The 16631-nt window shown below is 34.6% G+C and overlaps 1 protein-coding gene across 1 annotated transcript in view; it reads right to left on the bottom strand.

Moving 5' to 3' along the window:
- Positions 1 to 16631, bottom strand: part of ADGRB3 (adhesion G protein-coupled receptor B3) — a 658639-nt gene that overhangs the window by 289465 nt on the left and 352543 nt on the right. The window contains exons 12-13 of the mRNA XM_063096759.1: positions 3821 to 3970; positions 2892 to 2967 (exon numbers count right to left, since the gene is read on the bottom strand). Of these exons, the coding sequence (XP_062952829.1) occupies positions 2892 to 2967; positions 3821 to 3970 (226 nt within the window). The remainder of the gene's footprint in view (positions 1 to 2891; positions 2968 to 3820; positions 3971 to 16631) is intronic.

The following is a 16631-nucleotide window of genomic DNA, read 5'->3' as shown; positions in this document are numbered from 1 at the left end:
AATAACTAAACATATAGAACAAATTTGTAGTTTTTTCATGTTGAATAAGAAGATAATTATTTTCCTATTGGTCTCTCTCTCTTTTTTTTTTCTAACCGGTAAGGGGATCGCAACCCTCGGCACGGTGTCGTCTGTACCACGCTCAGCCAGTGAGCGCACCGGCCATCCCTATATAGGATGCGAACCCGCGGCCTCGGAGCTACCAGCTCCGTACTCTCCCGAGTGAGCCATGGAGCCGGCCCCTTATTGGTTTCAATGTACACAATCAAACGTACAGTAAAACAAGAAGACAAAAAGACATATTTTATTCCTCTATTCCTAAAATATTTTCACAGGAGAAACACTAAATTTCTATGTATCTTATTTTTAAAAAATTGCTTATATAGAATATTCTATCAGATAGGACAATTAACTATTTCAGCAAAAATTCCTTGATCTTTTATTATTTTTTAAGCATTGTTCTGGGAGTTTTGACAGTGGAGGAGATTTAACAGAATTAATAAAGTACCATTAGCAGGGTTGCTGCTCAGCAAATGTTTGCTGAGTGACTGTGAAAGAAAGAATTACCCCTGTTCATTAAAAGGCATATTCTTAGTTAGCACATCTATAGTTGGTACAGAAGAATTTTTTTTGAAAAGAAGAAAAACAAGTCTGAGAGTACTTGATGATTTCTTTCAAGTAAAAGAAAATGAGAAGTAAACACTAATATTTCACCTCTCAAGGGGTACTTAAACATTTCATCTTGAGTATTCTATCATCATTATTTCTGATTGATGATCTAAATATGACTATAATTTTCCTACAGCCGTTTACCAAATTACTTTACAGATAGAAAGTATGGACGCAGACATATTTATAATTCTTATCCAGAGGTTACTAAGGCTTTTACTCTAAAAAATATGTAGAAACTCTCTGCATTAAAGATAGAATTTTTGAAGTTGAAAAGAACCTTTCAATTCAATTCCCACATTTTACATATGAAAACAGTCGGTGATTTGCTCAAGGGCCTAACTGAATTCGTTTGTGTCACAGGTGGTATTAGGAGAGCCACTCCTCCCGACTATTCTCTGCTATAGCCTTTAAGTCACTCCTAATATATCCATTAATCATTCCATAAACTGTAAATGGCAACTGCCTCTGCAATGATTTAAGAAAGAAAAAAGCTGTAACACTAATTAAGTGCTTTTTTTCTTTTTACAAAAAGGTTGATATCCTTCGATAAATTTCCAATTTCCTTGACGGCATAGATTTATGAAATTTGAAATATTATACAGAACAAGATGAATCATAATGCAACTTTGTTAGACATCTAGGAGAAAAGCTAATTAGATTACTAAAACATTTTATGTTGAATATTTTATTTGCATTAATTGTATCTCTCAGACGGAAACAGAGTGAATGTCGCACATAAATGTGCCCCTATTTTAAAGTTCAACTGAAGGCAGACAATTGCTGAGTGACTGGACAAGTTTATAAAACTCTTGTCATGTTAAACTGAAATGTTCAAAAATACACCTGATTTTAAGTTAGTATACAGTCTAGAAGTCTTAAAAGGTAAACTTTGTATAAATGAACTCCCCCTGGAAAGAAGTGTCTAATTTTATCTGTGCACTTTTAAATGTAGCACATCTCTCCTCACACAAACATCATATGCAAAGATGCAGTCGCTGTAACTATGAGTAAATATTATCTGTAACTGTACATACCAACGTGTTTTAATAAAACCGGTAGAAAAGTTAAAAAAAACTTATTAGTGTTCAGAATTTTTTATTAGCCAAACCAAACCAAACATAAATCTATCCAAACTCGTGTATCCCAAATTTCATCCGGAGGAGAAGAGGATGAGAGAAAACTCAACCTCGTAAGGTTGTCTCTATGGCTGAAGGAGAAGCTTTCCTGTATCAATAGAGACTCTGAATGACTTGCCACTTAGATAAATAATGTGTTCAGACAGAAAGATTTTCTTCAAAGAATCATGACTGGTCACTGTGGCTTCCTTGGCAGATCTTTTCAGGCTGAACTGAATGCTAACTATTTATTAGACTATTTGTTGTATCCCTGGTATACCTGTACATATCATTCAAATTCTCACCTCTTTAGAAACTTGAAACTTTATTTTTGAGGGTGAGATAAAGCACTCAGTGCAACTGTGGCTGTGTTTCTCTAAAATACAGCTTTCTTTCAGTCCTTCAAAATAAGATGGTATGGAGGAATCAGGTCAACATGAGGGATAATAACATCACTAGGCAAATAGATATTAATGATGTTTTCTGTGAAATTTGGTACAGTTGATAAGACAGCAGAGCAAATAAATTAATGTTGGTAGAATTACTATTTGTAATTGTTTTTGATGTCTGGGAGTAAAAATATTAATGGATTTCTTCCAAAAATAGTCCTCTGATTGAACAACAGCATTTTTCGTAATGTAATTGCAATTGAAAATATTTCAGAGCAAATTGAGATCTTATGCAAACGAAGAACAAAAGCGTGTTTTCCCAGTAATCATGACACTCCTTTAATTTCATGTAAAGCTAATGAACAGTACCATTAAGCATAAAAAAGGAATAAAATAGATTAATTTTATAATGACCCATTCTATTACATGAGCTTGAGGTTTTTCTTTTTCTTTCTTTTTTCTAGTCTTAAGGCAAGTCGTGATTAGTTACAAAAGAATTGCAGGGGTATAATCAGACACCAAAATTGTCTTTTCTAGTTGTTTTGAAATGCATAATATGCTAATAACCTGTTCATTAAGTTGGTATTTTCTATTTCATTTAAGAAAAGGCCCTTTGTATTATCAAAGCTTGTTTGACTAATTTCATTGAATGAGCTATAATCACATTTTGGAATAATTTTAAAAGATTACAACAGCTTATTACTTTGTATCTTACCTTAAAGTGGGCAAAATTAGATCTAAGTTTTTGTATAAGACTGCTCCAAGAACAAATACAGATGATTCATCTAATTCTAGAAAGAATACAATTAAAAATATTAGTGAAACAGCAAAAAAACAATACTATGTCTTATAAAACTTTAATTTATTAATTAGTGGGGGATTCCAGTACTTGCTGACACAAAGATGAAACTGGGTAGAAGAAATGCATTTCTAACCACACATGGGGCAGGTTAGCCCACCCACCCTGCACATTAATAGTAGCTAAAATGTGTTTTTTATGGTTTTGAATCATGAAGAAAACTTTTCCTTATCAGTCTGAGAAAAAAAGCCGCTTTAGCTGCATTTAAAGATTTTAAATTTCCAGAGATATGGGGAAAGAGAGCCAATTCTCTTTTGGAGCATTAAGTTTTAAGGTCAAAATCTTCAAAGTGAGAAATAAGATCACAATGCTGCTTTTGAAAATAGCCATTAATTTTAAAGGCTACTAAAAATGTTCTTAGAACTTAATTTTTTAAAAAATTAGTTTTTATATATTATGATAATATCTTCAAACCAAAGCAAATTTTAACGTGAGGTAGAAATAAAAGTGACTTTGTATGGAAAATGTTTTAATACTTAAAGTTAAAATATTAGATCAAATGATTTATCCTGGGATAAGACTCTCAATATTGAAACTTGACTACGTCAAAGTCAGGTCAATAATTTGCACTTGTATTTTTTCCCACTTGAATAGATCCTTTCCACCAGTAAATTCAGAGTTTTAAAAACCAGGTATAAATTGTCTATATTTACAAAATTAGTTTAGAATCATGATTGCAGAGGGTTTTCAAATTGTTTAATGTATGGAGCTTTATACCTCATGTGTCTTTAAAGGACATTAACAGAATTATTTTGTTCAAAGCTCAAATTATTTTATTTACTTACCTTTTGATGACACAGGAGTAAAAATGCTTTTTGGAATGACTACCCTATCTTCTGAGTTTCTTGCCCAGTCAACCATTCCCTTCCGTCCTTTCATCGGGAAGTTGATGTCTGTTAGAACAGAGGCTGCAGGAAGCTTCTGAATGCTAGCCACTATTAAAAAAGGAAATAGTAATATCAGCTAATCTTGCTTTATTTTTCAGTATAATCAAAATTGATCAAATTAAACCTTGCAGTATATCCAAAATAAAATATCAAGTCAAAATTATGTTCATCAGAGCAACAAAATAGACTAGACTTATTTCTTATTATTAGACAATATTTTTCATCAAAGTTGCTAATTCTTTTACTTATCAATCTAGGTTTTTGTTGCTTTCAGCAGGAATCATACAGTGATGGTCAGTGACTAAGTGGACATTCTGAGAGTACCAATAGGTACTGCCATAATGGTTGTCCATGGTTGGCTTCCATTCCAATTGTTAGATGCTCTTGCTGTATTTTTTGTTAAATATTTTGATTAAGGCACTTGACTAATAGATTGAAATTCACGTTTAAATCTGAATTTTGTCTTCAGAACAAATTTTCTGTATGTTCATTTGAATTTCATCTTTGGAAAAAATTTTCATGGGTTAGATGGAATCCCATGAAGACATGGAAAACAATGCCATATTGTTCTGGAATACAGAACTATCAGAATCCATATGATGGAGTATCATTAATGCCATAACCACAGAACCAACATAATATGAAGAAATATTTATCAGACAGATTAATAATAACAAATATTTCTTAAAACTTCTCCCTGAAGTCGAAAGTAAAAATTGCATATATGTTAATGAAGATTTTGTCTTTACTAGCAATAAATATTTTAATATATATAAAAATTTCACAAATTATGTGTTTGGTGATATTTGCATCTATATTTATTACATTCATATACATATATATATACATATATACTGCTTTAAATAAAAATTTATATATAATACTGTTATATATAATTGGTAATAGTTATATACAAATTTATATTAATGCTTCCTTATTTATGTATAAGTAAATAACTATGATGACAAATACTTTAGCACTTATTCAATTGACTATACACATTTGCAGTTCATAAATTGACTTTGTAACACTTTTAATTCTGTTAAGTGAGATAAGCCAGGCACAGGAAGAGAAATACCACATGTCCTCACTTATAAACAGGAGCTAAGAGAGAGAGACAGGACCACAATAAAAACGCTGAACTTTCAGGAGAGAACAGACCTACAGTTAGTAGAGGTGGGAAAGGGGAAGGGCTGGGGGGGTTAGGGAGTAATTGGGTAAGGGACACAAAGAATAATCATGATTTGTAATAATGAACATGCTAATAATATTGATTTTATCATCACATACTGTACACAAATCCTGATAGTCAACTCAGAACCACATAAATATGTATAATACATTTTTTCAATGGAAAAATAAGTAAAAATTAAAAAATTAAACTTTTACATAGGTCCATGCTTGCTCTGTATTAAAGTTCAAGTGCATCATGGTGGATTTCAATGGAAAGATGATGGAGAAGACTGTAAAAGCTCTCAAAATAAGAAAGCTAAAGTAAAAAGTCATTAGGCTCCTCATAAATGAATTTTATTCTAAAAGAACTTATAATTTATATCAGGAGAGGATGAAACTTAAGAATTTAATAATAATAGTTGTATAAATATATTACTGCACCATTAACTTAGGTCCAGATTAAATTGGTTATATATTATTGCATCACATTAGTAAAATTGTACTTTATTAAAGCTCTTTCAGGCTATTATACATATCCATTATCAACATAATAATGTAACATACTAAGATTGAAAAAAGATTTTGTAACAATGTTGAGGGTACTGGGTATCACATAATTAGTTATGAATGTTAAATGCTGTTTTTTGATAACTGCTTTAATTATTTTAGTTCCTTTAATTTTTAAAATAATGCACCTATTACTGTCTATAAATAATGCAAGTGTCCAAATTTTCTGCTGCATATAGATGAACAGGTCAGCACATTAGCAACACATTCTTTTTTGAGTCCCTTATGCTTTATTTAATATGCAAAACTAAGTGCATTTACTTTCAAATTCTTTTACTCTAACTTTGGTTATCTTGGGTTTTAGAAGAAATTTATTTCACCTTTCTGTTCTAAAAACTGATGAAAAGAAATGAAGGTTTTCTGAATGTCACACAATTGGTTTCTACTGTAAAGAAAAAAACACAAGAGATAAATTGTTGGGTCCTGAGGTCTAATAATTTCTCTGTTTCTATATATTGGGTAGAAAACAAAAAAACAAATAAGCAAATAAAAATAGATAACAAATGAAGGAAACATATTCTGTACCAACTATTTATTACTTTACCCTGAATAAATGCTAGTCTAATGGCATATTCATAAACCTGTAAATTTGTATAGTTATACATGCATGTATCTCACTTCATAAAAAACATTCTTTTCCAATTATATAGGTACAATACCCATTAAATTATGACTATATGGATTAGATTGTACTTTTGAACATAGTTTTGATTAAAGGAATATAAAAATCAATCAGAATCACTAATTTTTGCAACAGGTCCTTTAAATTGCATAGTCTTCAGCATGGGGAGTACACAGAAACAAACATTTATTTATTAATTATTCTAAGAATGTAGTATATTTATATTTTTAATTGGCAAATCAAAATTGCATGTGTTTATTATGCACAACATTGAAATATGTATACATTGTGGAAGGGCTAAATCAAGCTAATTAGCATATGCATTACCTCAAATACTTTTCATTTTTTTATGGTAAGAACACTTAAAAAATCTATCCTGTTGGCAGTGTAGTTCTTAGAGTAAGATGATATTATCAATGAATTCATTATATAAAGGGATATAATAAAAGATTGATGGGATTCAAATGCTAGCCTTCAAATTATCAACATACATATTCTTTAAAATATGAAGTGTTTAAAATTATGCATATTTACCTCAAACCTACCTAGGCAGATACCTACGATGACATTGTGGTTCTTCATAACCCCTGAGTGAATAAAGAAAAACCCTATTTCTTTCTTTGTAGCAAAAATAATTTAAACATGACTTTTATTTCCTCCTTACACTCCCTGTACCAGACATTTGTACTAATCCAATCCCCAATCCCTACCCTTCTTCACTGAGTTTAATTGTTCCAAACCCTTAGGTAAAATTTAGATGCACTTACAGTCTTTAGGAAAATGGGAAGCTCATATGTTAAGTAAATAACAAAGAGGTAAGATTAAAAAATTAATGCCTTAGGGCCGGCCCCGTGGCTCACTCGGGAGAGTGCAGGGGCTAGTTAGCACTGAGGCCGTGGGTTCAGATCCTATATAGGGATGGCCGGTGCGCTCACTGGCTGAGCGTGGTGTGGACCACACCATGCCGAGGGTTGCGATCCCTTACCGGTCAAAAAAAAAAAAAATTAATGCCTTAAACTACATCCAGAGTAAATATGTACCTAGTGCTGACAAAGGGACATAAATATAAATTATAAGTGCACATTTTACGTAACTTGCTTCTCTAATAATTGGTGAATTTAAACCAGTAATTGTGGATGTATAGATGATGGAGCAACTTTCCTCAAAAATTGAAAAAATGCCTTTCTCACAGAAGATTAAAGTGCTTACAAGAAGCCTTAAAGGACTCAGTGTTCCTGAACAAACAGGCACATCTTGAATGCTCTAAGAATTATTCTAAATTCACTGTATTGTGTTTTCATTACAACACTAGATTTGATTTCTTATACAATAAAAATAAGTGACTCATCACTGATAAACGTTGGAGCAAAAGCAGCTGCACTTCCATTTTGAAATTTTAATACTTTCATTTCGAATTTGGATATGCAGCATAAAATTCCTTTGAGAGCTTTATGTCGTTCATCAGCCAAGCTCTCAAAGGACTCAGGTTCAGTATAGATTTTTGTTCATCAGAAAGCATACAGCGATTTTTGCAGATGGGTCTAAAAGCACATGAGCTGTTTTTCTTCATAACCACTGAGCCCTCTTCTGGTTCATCAAATCAGGATAGTGCTTCTAACCTTGTTCCCTAGGGAAATCTTGAGGTCTCAGCCCTTTGCCCTTATGGAGGACCTGGAGGACTTGAATCACCTTTGTTTTATGAGCAGTCCACATACAAACCACAGTTAGTTAATTTGATACATCAGTTGTGTTACATATAGGATTGGAAGGCATGTGGACAGGAAAGACTAGAGAGCAAGAGAGTGAGAGTGCGTGGATGCAGGCTGTAGAGATGGCAGAATGGACAAACGAAGGCCAATCGATGCAAACAGCAGTGCTTATGTGTGGTCCCTGGATCTGAGCCCTGTATTCAAATCCCTGATTTTTAGCATAACCGTACATGGTCTTTTTCACAGGCCAGTTCTAGTTTACTCCTGCTGTTTTGTATAATTACTAATAGTATCCCCTATCAGTCTCAAAAGTCTCAGTTTGAATGATAAAGTCCAAGTTCATCTCATAAGTTGTGTGCCTCTGAGAAAACTGCTTAAAATATTTGTGTTTCAATTTCTTATTCTCTAACATGGGAGTAATATTATCTTCCCCGTTGGGCTGTTGGAGACGAAGCAAGTTACTATCTGTCCAAAGCTGAGAGTAGTACACCCAGATCAGCGCCTGGAGTGTGGGTGGTCCTATGTATGTGTTGGCTATGATTACTGGAGCAGGTTTTCCCATAATCAACTCTAAAGGAATTACCTACCTCACAGTATGTTCTATATTACAATAAAGTATTTGACTTCTGCAGCAAAAAATTATTTTTTGGTTATCCTTCAGTGACCCTAGGCATGAGATATGTATTCAAAACTTCATGTTGGATATATTCATATAACCAAAGGCAGGAACTGCACTTAAAATAAATAGAGCTCATCCTTTAGTACTTAAATGTACTACCTAGGGAGTAGAATAAGCATTCCTTTTTACTCAATCCTGTTTCCTGTATCTTTTTTTTTTTCTGATAGATTCTGCCAGAGGGAAGGGGCTGCTTCTCTTGTTATTTGAGTACACAAGGTCAGCCAGGTTAAAAATACATTGCCTCAGTAGAATGAGAGAATCACTGCATCATGAATGACAAATTCAGTATTTCCATTGCAGCCACGACCACAAAACGCAAAAAGCACTTAAAAGCACTACTTTTAAGCATTAGCTTAAGTACTTAATGCAGCCACTCAAATTCTGTAGCACTCAATGTAAATAATTAGAGAATACACATAGGCAAGGGCACCTCACAACCATAAACAAACGTGTAAGGGGATGTAGAAGTTTAAGGGCTGCCTTAAAAACCACCCTTTTCATTGTTTCCTTACATTCACAGTTTGCATCATTTTTCATGCTGATTCAGAGAGAACAACTTACAAATTAGGTCTTGATTTATCAATATTAGAAAATTGCCCAGTTTTCAAAATGGAATTGGCTGTGGAAAATATCACTCAATGTTACTAGATGGTCACCTGCACAGTTTTGAAATCCTGTAAGAAAAATATGGGGTCAGGGGAGAATGATGCATTGCCTCGTGTGTTAGAAAGCTCCTATTAGTTTTGTTATTTATCCATAGCAAGCACATAGAATCTGAGCTGAGCCTGCCTCTTGTGGTGTGACTTTCTCGGCATTTAGCAGTTTGAAAAACCATGATTTTTGTATTTACATAGAGATGCTGAGTAAAATACTGAGGGCACTTGGGAAGAAAGAGCAGGATAGCTGACATTTACTGAATACTCGGCATGACCTTGGCACTCTTCATTCATTCCTCAATCAACAAGTATTTATCAAATACCGTTAGGCACTACTAAGCACTCTCTCTTCTTAGAACAGCACTTGGACAGGTGCTTTACACCTAATAAGGTATTAGGTGTAAAGCACATACTAAGATTAATATTCAAAACAACCCTATGAGGTATGTTATTATCAATGTCCTCATTGTTATTAGCAGGATCTTCACGTTATAAATGAGTGAGCAGACTCTGCTTAAGTTACTTTCCCAAAGTCATAAGTGGTAACCTTGTGATTCAAATCCCAGTTTGTCTACTCAGAAGTCTGTTTTTGCATTGTGTGCTGCAGTTTGATTTTACTTAAATTAACAGCAAATTTACTTTGCCTCACTGTAATATTTTTCACCAACTGTAAAAGACAGACATAATGCTTCAATTCGAAAAAATAAAACTCTTACATGTCCATCACGTGATCTCAACTAGATACCATTGAAGAATGGTGGTATCAAAAGAAGGCGTAAATATATACACATTTTAATTTGCCTAGCATAATCTTTATGTTCTAACATCTTCATGAAAAATTGTGTTTTAGGATTTTGAAACAGTGTTCTATAGGAAACATTCAGATATTTATATAGACAGATTTTTATTTGTTCTTTTCGGCACCCTGCTTCCCTCATCTATTCTGTCTTCTTTATCAAAAGGTTGGGACTGTAATGCTGAGGTCCACAGAGAAAGAACAGAATTATGGACAGTAACATGTAGCTATCATTTCCCTGCAAACAGAGAAGCTAGGCAGGGGCATCTGCAAGGACCACAGTGCTTTGAGAGACAGCTCCATTGGCGTGATGTCCACCACCACTGCTACATAGTTTAAGATCCTCATGTCCCAGGAATGTGGTCACACAGAAATTTAGATGAGAAACGTTCTTCTCATTAGAAATTTACAGTGTTCTTTTTCTTTTGTGTAAAGAAAAAGCAGGATCCTCTGATACTCGAATGTAGACACAGTTGTTGTGGCATTTTAAGAGTTCCTTTTTCAACTTGTTAGTTTTTAATGACATATCATATACACAGGAATTTTAAATAATTAACTATTTTGCATATTCCTTTACAACATCAAAATAGATAAAAACTTGTCAATTACTTATGAGTCAGCTTCAAATTCTGGTTTTTTATCCATAGCTGTTTTGAAGCGTGGGAGTCTCTGGGCAGTGGGACACATTCCTGCTCTCTGCTCGAGGTCTTTCTGGCAGACTTTAGTCCTGCCTGGGGAGGACTTCCTCAGCTTCCTCTCAGGTTGCTGCTACTTCCCCGGCACTCAGTGCTGATGTACAGGGAACCTCCAAAGCCACATACACAACTCTAGCTCAATCTGAATTGTCTCAACAGGGGTTGGCAAACTACAACCTGTGGCCCAAATTTGTCCCATTGGCTATTTTTGTATGACCTGTGAGTGAAAAATGATTTTTATATTTTTAAGTGGTTGGAAAAATTAAAGGGGAAGAATGATATTTCTTGGCATGTGAAATTATATGAAATTCCAGTTTCAGTGACTATAGATAAAGTTTTATTGGAACACGGCCTTACCCATTTGTGTACATGTTGTCCCTGGCTACTTGTATGGCACAATGGCAGAGTGGAGTAGTTCCAACAGGGACTATGGTTCACAAATTCTAAGCTATTTATTTTGTGGCCCTTTCTTGAAAAAGTTGCTTATCCCTGTTTTAGACATACTTCAGAAAAGCTATTTTTTAATATGACAATTTTTCTTTAAAGTGAAATATAACATAAAACTTCTTAGTTTCTTCACTTATTCTGTTATCTTTTGCATGTTCTTTTTGACTACCTTATTCTTTCTATGTTACAGAGAATGTAGGAAGGGAATTTAAATTGATTACACCAATTTGTTTTTAGTTTATGAGAGGGTATATTTTGTGGTCTTTTAGAAATAAACACTTAAAATATTCATTGTCTCTACTTAAATAGTTTGTGATTTTAATCCTAGCATGAACACAAAATCAAATGTGATATGAGAAGACATTTTTGCATGTGTCTCTGAATAATAAAAACAAATCAATATAGAAAATGCTTTAGAAAATAAATCCCCCCTCCTTCCTCAGCCAGTGAAATGTAGAAAAGAATTCCTGCAGAGGACGGAGCATTATATGACAATCAAACAAGTATAAAACAGCAAGAGCTTTTATAATAATGTGACATTATTACTCTCAATTTTTATATATACATATGTGTGTTTATGATGTTGTTTTTGATATTTAAGGTATTTAAACCTTATTAGAGAAAATGTCAGAAACTTATGAGGAGTTAAGCACCAATGCAGGCAGGAACCAACTTAAGACACCAGTTCAAGCGTTTCTCAAGATACTGCATCATCCATTTCCAGAAGAGCAGTAGCATTGGAAAGTACTTGTAACTTGGCTAGATAAAAGAGATCATTGTAGACTGAAGAGTTCATTTTGTAAATTAATTCATGCAACAGCCCTTTACTGAGCCCCTGGAGTGTTTCAAAGACTGTCCTTCCATGGAGAATATAGGAATGAACAAGAGACACAAAGCCTTTTCCCTTAAAGGATCATGATCTAATGAGGAACATACTCAATTGGTAGGTGAAAAAACAATTCAGATAATTCCAGATTGGGATGGGTGTCATCATGAAGGAAATGATCGATGAGATGAAGTATGGTTAAATGGCCAAGGAAGTTCTCTCTAAAGCAGCACTGTCTGAGCTGTGGTTTTACAGATGAGTGTCAGTTAAGGAGGAGGAAACGTCTGAGCAGACCCAGAGCCTGCAAAAGGCCTGTAATTGTCCAGAAGTATCAGAACAGTGGAGAGAAAGCAAAAGACATTCTGGGGAAGAGCAATGGCATGTACAAAGGCATGAGATGAAGAAGCTTAAGACATCCTAGAGAAACAGTGATGTTTATTTACAGCGCAGAAAGTTTAGGTAGAGCAAAAGTTTGAAAATGACATTATAGGCTAAGAGATCTGGGTCTGGTGAATGACCAAATTTAGAACAAGGAGATGTAAATTGGATTGCTTCTAATTAGAAGTAATAGTTGATAATATGGACACAGATAGGTTTTCCTAAAGAAAGATTACAATGAGCTTATTCATTCATTCAACTAATATTGAGTACCTATTGTGCGCCAGGCACAGTTTTGGGCACTGGAAATGCATCTGTGAACGAAACAATTAAAGTCCCTGCCTTTATGGGGAGAGATAGACAAGGAACCAATAAACAAAAATAGATTGAATATCAGTAATGATAAATGATATGAGAGAATGATGGGTTAGGGTTGGTAAGCTATACTGAACTGAGAAAGCTTTTTTGGTAAGTTAGCATTTGTGCAAGTGAGGAGTTATGTAGATATTTAGGAGATGACAGAACAAAGCTGAGCAATGTACCTTAGGAAAGGCCCACTTTTAGAGAATAAGGAGAAATAACAGAAAAAGACACCAAAAATAAATGGTGAGAAAGAAAGAGAGTAGAAAACCACAACAGTAAACTAACTCAGGAACAGAAAGATATAGTTTACTAATGAAAGTACGGCTTTATAAAGAGTCAAGACTTTAAAGATAATGTAAAATGAAGAATGGTCACTGGATTACAAAAATGAAAACTATACTCTAAAATTAGTGTTAGTCCATGCTCTATAGCAAGGTTTAGCAAATTGTTTCTACAGAGGACAAACAAAAGTAAATATTTTCAGGTCTGTTAGCCATCAGCCCTCTGTGGCAACTACCCAACTCTACTATTATGATGTGAAAGCAGTCATAGACAATTCATAAATGAATGGTTGTGAAAGTATTTAATCATATAAGAAAAAAAATGTCTTACATGATCATTATTGTGGTTCTGTAATTCAACAGGTATTTATTGGGCAGAACCCCTGATTTCCCACCACCAAAGCACTTTCTTCCCAGGTCTCACCATCTTACCAGAAGGTGCTGCCATCTACTGAGACATTTAACCCAAAAACCTGGGATCATTCATTACTTCTGATTTTCTCTTGCCTCCTACAACCCATGCATCAACACTCCCTCTTGGTATTCTTTCTGGAACCTGTCTTAAATCCCTGCTCTTCCCTCTGTCTCCACTCCGCAACCATCTAGAAGCCATCAGAATTTCTCACCTGAACTAATTCAAGAGCTGCCTGACTGGCCTTCTTTATTCTACTCTAGAATTCCTTCTTCTCTCAGAAACCAGAGTTATTTTTTTACAGATATAAAGCAGATCATGTTCTTCCCTTTACTTGAAATAATTCAATGGCCTGCTGGTGCTCTTTGAATAAAATCAAAATCTTCTCCGATGGCTCTCCATGGTGCGACTTCTGTCTCTGCCGTCACATTTACTTACGGGGCTGCTTTGTTTGCTGACCCCGACCATGCTGTGCAGCTCTTTTCTTTCCACCACATGACTTTTCCTCTCTAACTAGAACATTCTTCCCTTATTCTTATCCTTGGGTCTCTGCTACATTATTGTTTCCCTGGCTTGGTCTGTCCTAACTACCCCATCTAAAGAAATCCAACCCCCCATATCTCTCTATTACATCATCCTGTCGATTTTATCACTGTTGACTGTCAGATATTGTCGAGTTTACATAGACTTGTTAATTTTCTGATTCCCAAACTAAATTATAAGCTTCAAAAGAAGTGATATTTTTTTCTATTTATTCTTATATGCTAGGATCCTAGTATATAATAGGTTTGATATAAAAACTGTCCCTTTTCTCCCCCCCCCCCTTTTTTTTAATAAGTGAGGTTTACCTAGGGCTCAGTAAGAGGTAGGGGGTTTAATATAATAAGCTTGGGCCCTGAAGTCAAATAGACCTAGTTTACCACTTACTTTGAGAACTTTGGCAAGTCATTTAATTGCTCTTCAGTTTGACCGTCTGTAAAAATCAATAGCTAATAGCCAGGGGCAGTTAGCTTACTCCTTATACACAGTAAAACAATATATGCCGATTCCCTTTCATTGTCCACCTTAACTATTCTCTGCCTTGTACAAAATACTGTGGAAGATCCAAAATTAAAAAAATAGAGTCCTCACGTTTAAAGAGATTACAATCTAGTGAGAGATGTGTTTCACACAAATATCTTAAGCATGGGCAGAATGGGTATAAGAAATTTTATCCTGAACTCCAAACCTAATTTTCTACTTGAAATGTTCCATTGAGTGTCTTTAGGCATCTCAGACACAACATAGACAAAGTTCAACTCTTGATTTCCACCCACTCTTCATCAAAACATGCTTTCCTATGCAGTATTCCCCATCTCTGAGGAAAAAGGTACTGTCCGTCTTTTACTCAAGTCAGGAAACAGTCAATTATCCTTGACATGTACAAATCCTCAACCCCCGAATCCAATTCATCACCGTGCTTACTGTTTCTCTTCCAAAACATAGCTTTAAGTTGTCTCCTTATCTCCACCTTGACTGCCACACGTTAGTCCATTAAATCTTGCCTAAACTAAAACTCACTCTGTTCCCCGCTTCCATTCCCATGTGTCTCCTGTTCACCCTCCACAGTGCAATCAGAGTATGTTTTAAGCATAAGTTGAGTTATGTCACTCCCAGATGGTTTCCTGTGACACTTGTAGAAACTTCTTTGCAGGGTCTTCCTGACCTGGCCTCTGTCTTCCTCTTCAGTGTTATCTCATGACCTCTCCAGTCACACTTGCATTCTTTCATCTCATACCAACTCCTCTCTTGGCTGATTCCTGCTCAACCGTCAGGTCTTGGCTTAAATGACAAGAAAAACCTTTTAGCACTGAACAACAACTGCCTCCACACCTAAGTCAACACTCCTGATGAGTCTACTTCTTCATATTATTTGCCACAATTTAAGTTATATCTATGTGTTTACTTATCTATCTGTGCTTTGGTTTTGTAAGAACTTTTTCCTTAGATTACATAAAACAACACTAATTATATATTTATTCATTTATCCGTATCATGTTTATGTTGGATAGCTTAACATCTATCTCTCCCCCCAGCAGGTAGGCTCCACAAGGGCAGACACCAGGCATGTCTGGCTCATCTTTTGTGCCCAGAGGATAGTTGATACCTGGCAGATGCTTAATAAATACAGATTTAATATAATGAAGAAAGGAAGAAATAAAGAGTAGGAGAGTAATTTTAACTGGAGGAGGAAGAACTGGGCAAGGTTCAGTACATGACTCAAAGATAACGTGAATAAGAACAAGGAGGTGATTTCAGCCTGTTTGTAGAATTTTAGCCATTTCATCTCACTGAAGAGAAACCACGGGCCCTATGCCTTTGCAAAAAATAGGGAGTACTGATGCTGGGTATATGTACTTAAACAAATATAATTTCGTTAAGAAAGGAGAAGGACAAATAGCAATAACAGAGAATATCATTTACCAAGCATCTGAGTGCCAGTACCAGTGCACCCATTGACCCCACAGCACACTCTGAACCAAGTACGATCAACCCCACTTTATAGACTTGCTTTGGATAGCTATGCTGCAAAAATAATGTTTAGATCTTAATGGTATTATAGTAGAGATTCATGAGATTACATTTGGAATTATAAAGAAACTAAAGAATGGCTGTTGAAAAAAATAATATATCAACTCTATACTTGCAAAGATAATTTCCTTCCCATCTCAGGCAATAGACTACTAAGGCAACTAAGGTTCAGAAAACAATTTTGGTCTTTGAATCATCAAACAAACAAACAAAAAAATCCCCAAACAATGGTTTAGTTTCCTCCATCCTCTACATACATAAAAACATACACTCTGAGATCCAATTGAGTGCTTTGTTTCATTACAGTAAGTTATATGTAGTTAAAAAGAGTATACCAACCAATTATAATTTTGCTTTACCTATGTAGTCTAAATTATATTACACAATAATACATTTACTTTTTGTTAAGAAATTGCTACTTAAAAATAAATATTTCATATTTCTTAAATTTTATGATTTTTTGAAATACTCTATATTTTCAGAATGTACTTTAAGATGATAGAGATGATCCTCATTCGTAAGCAAATCATTACA

This window comes from Cynocephalus volans, chromosome 5 (genome assembly GCF_027409185.1).
Source record: "Cynocephalus volans isolate mCynVol1 chromosome 5, mCynVol1.pri, whole genome shotgun sequence".
Taxonomy (NCBI): Eukaryota; Metazoa; Chordata; class Mammalia; order Dermoptera; family Cynocephalidae; genus Cynocephalus; species Cynocephalus volans.
Note: the sequence above shows the minus strand (reverse complement) of the source record. Positions and strands in the feature narration are given on the sequence as shown.